Consider the following 13,000-nt stretch of genomic DNA (forward strand, 5'->3'; position numbering starts at 1 on the left):
TGCAGAGCACGGGCCTCAGTAGTTGTGGCACGCAGGCTTCAGTAGTTGTGGCTTGCAGGCTCTAGAGGGCAAGCTCAGTAGTTGTGGCACACAGGCTTAGTTGCTCCGCAGCATGTGGGATCTTCCCGGACCAGGGATTGAACCCGTGTCCCCTGCACTGGCAGGCGGACTCTTAACCACTGCGCCACCAGGGAAGTCCCTAGACATGCATTTCTTGAAGGCAAGAACTGGATCTTATTTATGGAATACCAAGTATGTAGTATGGTGATGGAACACAGTTGTTTCTCGATGAACAGTGACTCTTATCCCAGCAACTAACACCCTAAGACCAGTATATACTAATTACTCAAATATTCATTGAATGAAAACATATTGGTAAGTTCTTGCCATCTGCCCAAGGCCAAAGGACTGCTAAGACACCCAACCTATACCTTCTATATTGTCACGAAGTCCAAGATCTACTGCCATAGTCAAAGAACTTGCACTATATTTTCTTTTTTTGCTTCTTGGCCTCTGTATTAGTTTCCTGGGGCTGCCATAACAAAGGACCACATGGCTTAAACAACAAAAACTTATTTTCCTACAGTTATGGGGGCTAGACGTCTGTTACCAAGGAGAGGCCTCTCTCCTTGGCTTGCAGTTCACGTTCACAAGGCATTCGCCTCCTACATGTCTCCATGTCCAATTTTTCTCTTCTTGTAAATACACCAGTCATATTGGACCAGGGGCCACCCTAATGACGTCATTTTAACTTAGTTACCTCTTTGAAGATCCTATCTACAAATATTGTCACATTCTGAGGTACTGGAGATTAGGACTTCAACATACAAATTTTAGGGGGACACAATTCAGTCCATAACAGCTTCCTGCTAGACTGTGAGCTTCTCAAGAGGCAGGAGCTATAACTTAGTCTTTTTTTCTTAGTATCTGCTAGGCATAGCAGAGTACCTGGAACACAGCAGATTCTCAAATTATTTGTGGGATACATAAATGAAGGACCTTCAAGGAGTGTAGTCCAAATCTACGGAGTGAGGTCCCTTCCAAATGTGGTGGCCAGCACCAAGAAGAATATGGCTTTAGCCCTTCCCTGAAAGAAAGTTAGATACTGTCATGGTCTCCAGATAGCCCACTGCCAAACAGCCATCTATATAGCACCCAAAACTTAGTAGAATAATAAAATCCTTAAGACTAGACACCCAAAGCCAGCTGACAATACCCTCCTCCCTCCAGACTCATTCTGATACACCAGACTAACAGCATCATGCATGGATAGAGTCAGATTCAAAGTCAAGAGAAAACAAACACTTCTCTACCTAAAGAACAAGACGTAAAAGCTTAGAGAAATGGTTAAATGGACATCTGCCTTTTCCTACCCAAAAGGAAACTTCCTCCCCTTCACTGTTCTGTGTGATTTTGGTGGGCCTGTCAATTATGTAGTCTGCCTTCCCCACTATCAAGACAGACACATGACCTAATAAGTACCCCCCTCCCAGGAATTTGAATCCTAAGTGGGGTAACATGAAGACAGGAAATAACTGGAGGGAGTCAATTAAGCCAGTACCATGAAGGGCTCCTTGTTCACACATCCCTGAAACAGCCTCAGTTCCTACCTTTCCAAGACTTGATTGAACTTTCTTTGTTTCTGAGACCTACTTGATAGTCTTTCCCAAAAATGTCTTTTCCTTAAATTAGATAGTGCTTATTCTGTAGCTCTCAAAGAATCTTGACACATATAGTGGCCCCTAGAAGTGGAGTGTGGATAGTGGTGGGTGTAAAATATGGAAATAAAACAGGCAGTACGGATTCCCTCATCAGCGGTTAAGAAGTTGTGTTCATCATACCTGCTATGCCAGCACAAAGCAGCCAACTACATTATTCCCTCCTATATTTTGGGACACAGTCCACATGCCTCCCCAGGCTAAATCTTTGGGAAGCTGATAGGAAAATCTCAAGATACTGGATTGTGTGGCTATTTCTGACAGCTTTTGGTTAAGTCCAAGAAATGACTTAGGCCATCTTGGCTGAAGCTATCTGAATGCAAAGAAGAGAATTCTGCCTCATGTAGACTGGCCCTTTCTCCTGGTAGGAATCCATGATGACAGAGTCAGATCATGAAGGACTTTAAATTTGAATCAATGAATCAATGAAAATGCTAGAAAAACACAGGAAGGAAGGAAACATAGCAAAAGATAAGATGGGGATGGAGAGAATGGGGCCAAGACTGGTCCCCCAAGTACCTCCTGATGTATATTCCCTCCCTGGCAAAGAGCTAAGTGCTGGAATAAGGCCACAGGGTAAGGAACAAGCTAGCATTGCCTTTATCCTAGAGTCAAAAAGACAGGCACCAAAATTAAGGGCTGAAGGGTGGAAAGAGAAGCAAGGCCTACTTCTAAGAGAAATCCCCGGGCTAGGGCCCAGAGGCAAACCTTGATCTACAGAGTGAAAAATGCATATACACCAGCAGGTGTTACATTGAGTTAAGCTGCCATTGAAACCATGGAAAATAAAAACTTGTCACTGCCCCAAAATCAATCTCCAGGTATCCTAACTCATACCACCAGAATGTGAGCTGCCTGAAATTATATACCCCCATTAGGAAACTCCTTTTCAAATTTGTCCATGGAATTCATATGAAGCAAAAGAGCAGGTTCAGCCAACGCAGACACATAAGGCAGTGAAGTACACCAACCGTCCATACATGTATCTCAAATATTGAAGGAAAAAAATCTAATCATGGAGCAATGATACCCAAATACAATGACCTCTGTAACATCCAAGACTATTACCAACCTAACATCCAAGTTAAGGTGTACCGGCAACTTTCTACAAAAGAACACAGGGACCACACAATTTATATGCAGACAAGGAAAAACAGGAAGAGATCGACTCTGGAAAACAGATTCTATGGTAGAAATAAATGTAGAAAGAAATTATATTTCTTGAGCTGTACTAAGAGAATAATTTTGATTTACAAAGAGTCTAAATCAGATACTGTTTATCTCAAACTGCCTACATCCTATCAGTTTATATGCTGTGATACCTGGGAAGTTGGTTACCAAATAAAGCCATTTCAAAAGGGGCTGCTGGATAGAACTCTGCGTGATGGCCCACCTTCCTCTGTGGGAAGTGAGCTCAGATGCTGTGATGTACCATGCAGAACCACGGTATCTGCAGCAGTGGTTCCTAGAATGTTCCCTCCAGGAGCACTACTGGCATAAGGCATCCTTTTCTTACATCTTCTTGGAACTCTGTCACCCACAAGCAATACCACCTACACTGCATTTCTATTAAATGGCACAGAATTGCTTGGAAGCAGAGAAAGTGTTTCAATTTCGTATGGCTAGGATCTGCCCCTTACTTGCTTAGGGTGGGGAAATGTAATTGCCCAGACCCACTGCATTCACTCATCATTGTCATTAACTGCCCTGAGAAAAGCCATTAGAGACAAACTATAAGGAATATTTATGCTTTGTGAGCAAAGGAAAGAACATAAGGTGGGTGGAGTCACAGATGAGCAAGGGCAGGCTGAGAATGATTCTGCTGAAGATATTTTAACACTGATGAACACTAGGCCATCATTTGGCTTATTAAAATAGTTCTGGGTAGTGAGAGAGAAGCTGGCACATTTTCCTGTAGATGAGATGGCCCTAGGGGTTTGAACAGCAGTTGGAACACAGCTGCCATGGCTAAAACCAAGCAAGTACAGATGTCACACCAAAGTAGAAGCAATTTCATACCATTCCACACTGCCAAGTTTAAAATGCCAATGGAGGAAAAGTATTGAAGGAAGTCTTTAAAATAGACCAAATAACTACTTTAAATACCAATTCTGTGTGTAACTAAAATTTTTGCTATTGAGGTCCATGAGTGACAGATATCACTGTTCAGAGAGCTCAGTCAAAAATCTCCCTGCTCGGCAAGATGAACGCAATACAAGGTGCTGTTCTTCAAGCTTGGAGCAAATTGAGTCACTATACATGACACTTTATAACTCCAAAATGTCTTTTTAAGAAAATGTCCTTCTAGGTAATCTTTTTCTCCTTCAATGGTTGTTTTCCTTATAAGTAGAGCTTATCTATCACTTCCTATGTTCTTAACTGATATACAAAAGCACATGGTACCATATCACAGTACTCATTTCCCTGAGAAACATAAACCAAACCGACTTACCAAAGGCCTTCTTAGGTTCTATTAACTTCAAGGTAAAGAGTTCCTCTTTTTTTAATTCCTTTAACTTCTTAGCAACATCAAAGTGACGCCACCCAAGGATAGTTTCTCCATTGATGGCTTCAATGTGATCCCCCACACAGATTGTTTTAACTGAGTCAATTATGCTGCCATCTTTAATTCTCTGAAAGAAAATGAAGGGTAATACTTAATATAAAATAGCACTGTGTAACATTACTTATCATGCTCTTGAGACATTACATACAATATACTGACACATCAACAAGGCAGTTTAATGTTCAGTTAAAGACAGAAGCCCAAACAACAAAGACAACCATCCTACTCCCAACCATTTTTTTTTTTTTTTTCTTTTTTTTTGCGGTACGCGGGCCTCTCACTGTTGTGGCCTCTCCCGTTGCGGAGCACAGGCTCCGGACGCGCAGGCTCAGCGGCCATGGCTCGCGGGCCCAGCCACTCCGGGGCATGTGGGATCCTCCCGGACCGGGGCACGAACCCGTGTCCCCTGCATCGGCAGGCGGACTCTCAACCACTGCGCCACCAGGGAAGCCCCCCAACCATTCTTATTTATCATTCAGAATTCAGCTTCCATCACAGTCACCACCTCCTCTGAGTAGCTTTTCCTGACACCTCCCAGCCCACTCCAAGACTAGGTAAGGTGCCACTCTCATGTAGTACTTTCTGCTACATAAGTTGAGCTCTAAGCTAGGTACTTTACATTCGCCATCTCAATTAATTTTAACAAACTTTATGAGAGTCTCATGTCTCGATCAGAAGATCAAGGAATTTGCCAAGTTCAACAAACCATACTGCAATTGTTCATTTATCTCTCAGTCTCCACTACTGAACTGTAATATCCTTGGGGACAGAGATGGTCTTCTTCACCACTGCCCTGTGCCTAGCACAACATCTGCACAGAAAAGTCCCTACATAAATGATTGTTGAATCATTTCAACATGAGGCCCATTACATCAGAATAAAGCTTGAGCTTTTTCTACCAGCTACAGTTTTTTAAACCTTAGTTACAAATGCAAGACAAGAATTGGTAGTTAAGAATATTGATACTTGGGCTTCCCTGGTGGCGCAGTGGTTGAGAGTCTGCCTGCCGATGCAGGGGACGCGGGTTCGTGCCCCGGTCCGGGAAGATCCCACATGCCACGGAGCGGCTGGGCCCATGAGCCATGGCCGCTGAGCCTGCGCGTCCGGAGCCTGTGCTCCGCAACGGGAGAGGCCACAACAGTGAGAGGCCCGCGTACAGCAAAAAAAAAAAAAAAAAAAAAGAATATTGATACTTAAGAGACAGGTGTGGTTACCAGTTGTGGAGCCAATGAGAAGGATGTTATACCATCGCTTTTCATTCATATATCTTAGGTGGGGAGAACTTAGGACCCAAGGAGAAATATCAAATTGGTCTTTCCTAACTCTATCATAGGTATGTACAATATATCAGTAGCGCAGAGTTTCAAGATGAGGTGTAAGACTCCCTAACATAATCCTAAGAATTTCTGAAAAGATTTTAGGGACGGAAGCTCCAGAAAACTCTGCACAGGTAACAGCCCCACAGAGGATGTACAAATTCTTCAACAGTGGTGAGGAACACGGCAAAATGCAGGCCACAGTCTGCCTCAGGCATCAAAAATCCTTTGTGAGAATGACAGGCTGGAAATATTAGGGGCTGCTGCTATTGTGTAACTGAAGTGTGTGTATTCCCCACTCTTGCCAGGTGGAGTAACGACATCTTCTGAGGCAGCAGGGGATTGATTACTGCGTCCACGAGTTGAGAGACAAACCGATCTCAAGTACCCCAACATCTCCATAATACTGTCATAAGAAAAAACAAGTTGTAGAAGACTAACCTAGAAAGGTTGGGCATTTTTAATTTTTAAATTGTATTACAATTTTAAATTATACCAAAACTTACAGTGGGTTTCTTTTTCACCCCCCCCCCAATTTTAAGAACACTGATATGTTCGTTGTAATAACTGTTAACAGGCTTTATGCAAACGACACAATAATGCTTATTCACATGGAGATTATTGTCATTACAGGTAGTTAATTTTAAAGGAAAAAAAACAGAAATTTCATAATCTAAGTGACAATGTTTTTTTAGTAAGTCCATATTTGACACATAAACTAGAGAAACAAACAAGGGTAACAAACACTGTACTGAGTGGTAACAAACCACTCAGTACACCTGGAGTTTCCAAACTGTCATAGAAACATAAGTGAGATTAAACAAAAGACTAGAGTTTGAAGAAACAAAGCAAAAAAATTTAATATTCTGTCATCTAACCTTTCTTAAGTCACTAGAGAATATGAAAATCTATAACTCTGACTTTCTTCATTTTTATTCTAAGTTGTTTCTTGATACATTCTGAACCTATTTTTTCCTTTGATCAACTATACCATACAAATTTCAGTTCCACATATTTTTAGTTTAAGACTTACTGTTGTAATTTTATTAAAAATAAGCACTATATAAAACTAAATGAAAGACTTTAAAGACATGTATGAATCTTACCAGTAAATTAAATGGCAGAGTAACAGAAATCTAGGGTCACCAGGACCTATGAGTAGCCACAGGTCACAGGAAAGGTGCCCAGAGAGAGGGAGGAAGGGCAATTACCAGAAGTCAGCAGGTAGCAAGGTGAGAATCCACGTGGGCAAGAGAAAAGTCAAAGCATATGTAATCATCAGGGCCAGTGGATAAGAATCTGGGATGAAGAGAGAGGAAAATCGACATAAGAAACTTGGAGAAAGGCACCATAGGTGAACCAGATATAGAAGCAAAGTGGGAGACACTGATGATATATTTTGTGGGTGACCTGAGCCTTAGCTTCCTAAATAGATAGAATAAAGAATGAGGTAGCGGGCTTCCCTGGTGGCACAGTGGTTGAGAGTCCGCCTGCCGATGCATGGGACACGGGTTCGTGCCCCGGTCCAGGAAGATCCCACATGCCGTGGAGCGGCTGGGCCTGTGAGCCGTGGCCGCTAAGCCTGCGCATCCGGAGCCTGTGCTCCGCAATGGGAGAGGCCACAACAGTGAGAGGCCCGCATACCACAAAAAAAAAAAAAAAAAAAAAGAATGAGGTAGCAACTGAAACAAGTTTCTGCAATTTAATATACTTTAATAATCATACCATAACTTGATATAGATTAATAATATTGCTAAAAGTGCTACTCGGGCACAAAGGACCAGCAAGAAAAAAGAGGCATTAATTCTATATTTATATTTACTGAGTTACTTAATATCATTCTCTTAAACACTTAGAACTTTCTCTCATCTGGCTTTGGAGCTTGATGCTGCAAAATGTGAAGACAACATTAAATATTTTTTGGAAGGTAGGATTTACAATATTATTAAACTTAGAGGTTCCCAAACATTTCAGACCGTTATTATATTAACTTCTATTAAGTCATCCCATATAGTTACAAAATTCTATCTTCTCATCACAAATCAGCAGAACTCTAGGGTGGCATCCCACCATCCTCAAAGTCTTAAGCATTGACTCGAGGTTGTTTGAGCCGACCCTGCCCACATGGTCAGCAACTCTGAGTCTCTGCTGCTGACCCTCCAAACACTGTCCTCAAACGTTGTTCATAATAATAAACATGCAGACAACAATTGTAAAGCTATTTCATTTAGTCCTAACGAGGCTGGGAGGGGAAATATTTAATATTCCTTTAGTGAATGAAGAAATCAAAGCACAGTGATGACATGGCTTAACCAAAATAACACAGCTAATAAATAAGAAAACTGGTTTTCAAAGAGAGGTGGTATAATTATGAGACACCATGCTCTTTCCTCAAAACACTCCCAATCAAACAGATCTAACTAACCCAAATGTCTGGTTAAGAAAGAAAGAAAGTCACATGAATAATTCAAGATCTTCTGACTCAGGACCGGAGTTTGGTGTTGTAGTTATCCAAGATGATCTATCACCTTGATAATCATTTTACGATACTAAGTGTATCAAATCAATACATCGTACACCTTAAATTTACACCATGTTATATGTCAACTATACCTCAATAAAACTGGAAAAAGGTGACCTATCACCTTTGAACTTTTTTTGTTTTTACAAACTCCACCCTCCTACTTTACTTTTTCTTACCTCTACTAAAGCTGTTCTTCATCTATATCATGGCCTCCAGATCTCAAATATTACCTCTTTCTCAGATCACCACTTCTATTCTTTCTGTACATGCCTCTTCTCAGAGATCCTAGCTTCCATCCCAGAACTGCCCCCGCCCCCGCCCCCCGAGTCCCTTCATCTTGTACAATTATTAGTTCTGGATAAATAAGCAAAATATTAGAAATATATGAGTACCATATTTCTCAAAGGATCATGCTAAAATGTGATTTAGTTCTAGTAAAGTAAAAGTATCCCAAAGTATACAGATTTCTATAAGATATTCTGAAAATGACAGTTCTGTGGTTATTTATAAGTTACTTCAATTCTAAATCAACTTAGGTTTTCATTTCTTAATTGCATAGTATAAGCCCTTATTTTTAGTTTGAATCTAAAAGTATTCTCTTCTGTTAAACTAGGGAAAAGGAAACAACAGTTCAGAGGTCAAATCTGGCCTACCACTTGTTTTTATACGACCCAGGAGTTATGAATGGTTTTACCTTTTTTAATGGTTGGGAAAAAATAAAAGAATATCTGTGACATGTGAAAATTATACAAAATTCAAATTACAGTGTCCATAAATAAGATTTTACTAAAAGACATCTATGCTCATAGTTTAAGTATTGTATATAACTTCTGTGCTACAACGTTGAGTTGAGTAGTTGCAACAAAGATTGTATGACCCTAAAATTCAATGAAGCCTAAAATATTCACTACCTGGCCCTTTATAGAAAATGTACGCCAGCTCTGGTCTTGAACTATTTTAGGAATTTGTAGAGTTTGTTGTAAGTATACTCTGATTTTTCTGATTAAGTTATTTATATATATTTTCCTGGGAAATGTTAAGACTTGGGTACAAAAGTTTTACATGTTTAAGTCTGCTGTCTTTCCACCTGAAGAGGCTTATCAGTGAGAACCATGTGGTACTAGTAAATACATTTCTCTGCCATCGATCTCATCTCCTAATTATGTGATGATTTGTTGTTGTTGCTATTTATTAAGGTATTAGCTATCAATTATAAGTACTATCAAACATTTCAGAGGTGTCATCAGTTTATACCCAAATAATCCTATAAAGTAGGTGCTAATATTCCATTTGAGAGAAGGCACAGAAATGACTTTAATGACTTGTCCAAGGTCACACAGCAAGTAAATAAATGGTTGAAGCAAGACCAAAAGCAGGCCTGATTCTAAAGCCCGTGGTCCTATACACCACACTGCACTGCCTTCCTAATCATGGACTCCTTCCTCCTCACCCTTGTCTGAATCCCCACAACACTGTTCTCTTACATCGACCTTCACTGACTTGCAGCCACTGCTAAAAGCATATCAAGTACTCATTTCAGCAGCACATACACTAAAATTGGAACCATACAGAGAAGATTAGCATAGTCCCCAAACAAGGATGACATGCGAACTCTTGGAACATTACATTTTTTCTGCTTATCTTGGCAAAAACACTGGAAGAGTGAGCCAGAAATTAACAAAATTGCTTACTTTAAGGAGTGGGGAAAATGAGTAAATGGAGATCACAGAGGGAGCGACATCTCTGAATACATCTTTTATTATAGTTTTAACTTTTGAAACCATTTTACATACTCAGAAAATTAAATCAACATGAGAGGAAAAACTCAAACTCAATTTGAATAGAAGCAAATGGATTCAACAGTATTTCAAATGAATAAAACTCATGGGGTGGGGGGGGGGAGGCTTCCCTGGTGGCACAGTCGTTGAGAGTCCGCCTGCCGATGCAGGGGACACGGGCTCGCGCCCCGGTCCGGGAAGATCCCACATGCCGCGGAGCGGCTGGGCCCGTGAGCCATGGCTGCTGAGCCTGTGCGTCCGGAGCCTGTGCTCCGCAATGGAAGAGGCCACAACAGTGAGAGGCCCGCATACCGCAAAAAAAAAAAAAAAAAAATCATGGGGTGGGGGAAGGAGGGGCAAGTGAGAACCTATTCCAAGTTAACTTCTGAAGAGAATACTTTGTGTACATACATTTAAAGACAAAAAATGCATAGAAATCTTGAACTCTTAATAGATTTTTCAGAGTACAAATACAGCAATTCTGAAACTATTTTATGTATATTGTAGAACTAAGGAAATAAGTAAATATTTCAATAATCTTGAGAGCAAATATTTTAGTGGGGAAGCCAAGGTAGCACCTTGTGGGGCAGGATTAGATTGGAGGCATAATTATGAAATCATAATTCCTAAAATACATGTTTTCTAACCCTTTCTGTGGTAACTGAAAGGACCTAGAAACACTGACACTCAGGTAGCAATGAATGCATGCGACCAGCTCAGATCTTGATTTTGAAATACCCATCCTCACTAAAAAAGAGAGCTCCTTGAAGAATGGTTGATTCCAAACCTGGGGAAAACAAGATAAAAGATGATCGTAGAACATCTTGTTGTACCAGAAAGGAAGGAATTGCTCAATAAAATAATGGGAGGCAGGTCAAAAGGATACAGGAGCCAGCTGAAAAGGACTCCTGCAGGACAAATCTCAGGAAACTGGAGTATCAAAATAAATGATGGTAATAGACCCACTGAATAAGAAATTGACAACTAATAAGGACCTACTGTATAGCACAGGGAACTCTTCTCAATACTCTGTAATGACCTACACGGGAAAAGAATCTAAAAAAGAGTAGATTTATGTATATGCATCTGATTCACTTTGCTGTACAGCAGAAACTAACACAACATTGTATGATCAACTATACGCCAATAAAAATTAATTTAAAAATCATGTGTTCATTGCTAATAGATAATAAATAAGTGGAGTGCTTTATTATAATAGAATGTTTTAAAAAAATATATAGGAAATGATGGAATTAGAAAGACCGCCATTTTGCAACCATTAAAGACCGAGTCAGGCAAGACTCATCAATAGATGCTAAGTGTGTGGGGTGTGACTAAGAGAACGATATATACATAATCTCAAAGTATCTCTCCACAAATTATTAATTACAAAGGAAAATATAACTCTGCAGTGAATAAGACTGGCAGCCACCACCTTACACAAGGGAAAAAATTAACATCATGAATAGTGAGACAAACCAATAAAATGCATCTTCTGAGGTAATACACTGAGAAGGACACAACATCACTTATCTAATTTTCTTGCCAAAAATGCATAATAACCGGTTTCACAACATAAAGAGACATCAGAAAAGTCTAAATTGAGGGATATTCTATAAAAGGCTGAGGAACTATTCTAGAGTAAAGATGACTAAAAAGACATGATAACTAAATGAAATACATTATCCTGTTTTGGACTTATTCCAGGAAAAAAATGCATTACTAGGACAACTGATAAATTGCAATATGGACATTAGATTAGTTTGACAGTATTGTATCGCTGTTAGTTTTTCTGAATTTCATAACTGTACTGTATACTAAAGAGAATATCTTTGTTCTTAGAAACTACATTCTGAAGTATTACTGGATAAAGAGACATAATACATGCACTCCACTTTTTCCAATGGTTCAGGAAAAATTACATATATGTATATGTGTGTTTAAGAGAATAAAGCAAATGTGGCAAATGGTAAAACTTTTTTGAGTAAAGGGTATCATGTGAGTTCTTTGTTATTACACTCTTTCAGTAAGTCTGAAATCATGCCCTCCACAATTTTTAAAATATCATATCAACCTTGTACACAGTATGATCTTCATTTCTTTTCTAAGTTGAACTGTAAGTTGGAGGTTTGGCCTAGGCTCCACTTTCTCTTTGACACCATGTTCTCTGTCCCCACAGGGCTAGTGACTAGTAATCTGAGGCAGGCACATGTCTGAAGGGACATAAAAAAATAGAAACACAAGCTCTGGACATCAGAGGCTAAGATCTAAAAAATCCATGCGTGTTTGCAAAACTTCCAAGCCCTTCCCTTGCAAAACTTCCAAGCCCTTCCCTGCTGACATTAGAATGGCATTGCTCCATGTACCTCATGTCCTGAGCTTCCCCCAGATAATCCCACATGACTTTCCCAACTCACGGATTTTCCATTTGGTCACCCGCTCAACCTTCAGCAGAGTCGTATCTTTTGCAGAGCTAAAAATAGCCATTCTATCAAGTGGGAAGTTAATTAAAGTACTATTTACAGTTAAGAAGATAACTTCCCTAAGGCTATTTTTTTCAATGATGACAATGCATCTGCAAATCAAGGATCTGGACCAAAAAAAGGCATGAAACTTTATCACTAATTCTAAGCTCAGTGGGTAGGATTGCCAGCTCTGGAGTCAGATCGCTTGGTTTCAAATCCTGAATTTGTCCAGCTGCATTAACTCTGGGCAAGCTGCTTAACCTTCCCAAACCTGTTTCTACATCTATAACAGTTGATAATAGTGCCTACCCAGAGATGAACCTCACAGACATGTTGAGCAAAAGCCAGAAACAGCAGAGTACATAATATGTGATTCCACTTGCATGAAGTTCAAAAACAAGCAAAACTACAACAAAAAAGTAATTAAAAAGAAAACATGATACCAAATGGAATTGTTGTGAGCATTAAAAAAAAAAAAAATCCCACCATGTGAACAGTTCCCCATATTCACAGTTCCACATCCATAGATTCAACCAACCTGGACTGCATTACACTGTAATGTTTACTATTGAAAAAAATCTGAGTGGACCCACACAGTTCAAACCTGTGTTGTTAAAGAGTCAACTGTATATG

General features: G+C 39.9%; 1 protein-coding gene and 1 non-coding gene across 2 annotated transcripts in view; one reads left to right on the forward strand and one right to left on the reverse strand.

Moving 5' to 3' along the window:
• GIPC2 (GIPC PDZ domain containing family member 2) overlaps positions 1-13,000 on the reverse strand; it is an 88,365-nt gene that overhangs the window by 44,757 nt on the left and 30,608 nt on the right. The window contains exon 3 of the mRNA XM_004279934.4: positions 4,171-4,351. Within this exon, the coding sequence (XP_004279982.1) occupies positions 4,171-4,351 (181 nt within the window). The remainder of the gene's footprint in view (positions 1-4,170; positions 4,352-13,000) is intronic.
• LOC117196624 (U6 spliceosomal RNA) lies at positions 9,652-9,758 on the forward strand. Its single transcript, XR_004476900.1, has one exon. It is a non-coding gene; the product is annotated as a U6 spliceosomal RNA (small nuclear RNA).

The sequence above is a fragment of the Orcinus orca genome, chromosome 1 (assembly GCF_937001465.1).
Source record: "Orcinus orca chromosome 1, mOrcOrc1.1, whole genome shotgun sequence".
NCBI lineage: Eukaryota > Metazoa > Chordata > Mammalia > Artiodactyla > Delphinidae > Orcinus > Orcinus orca.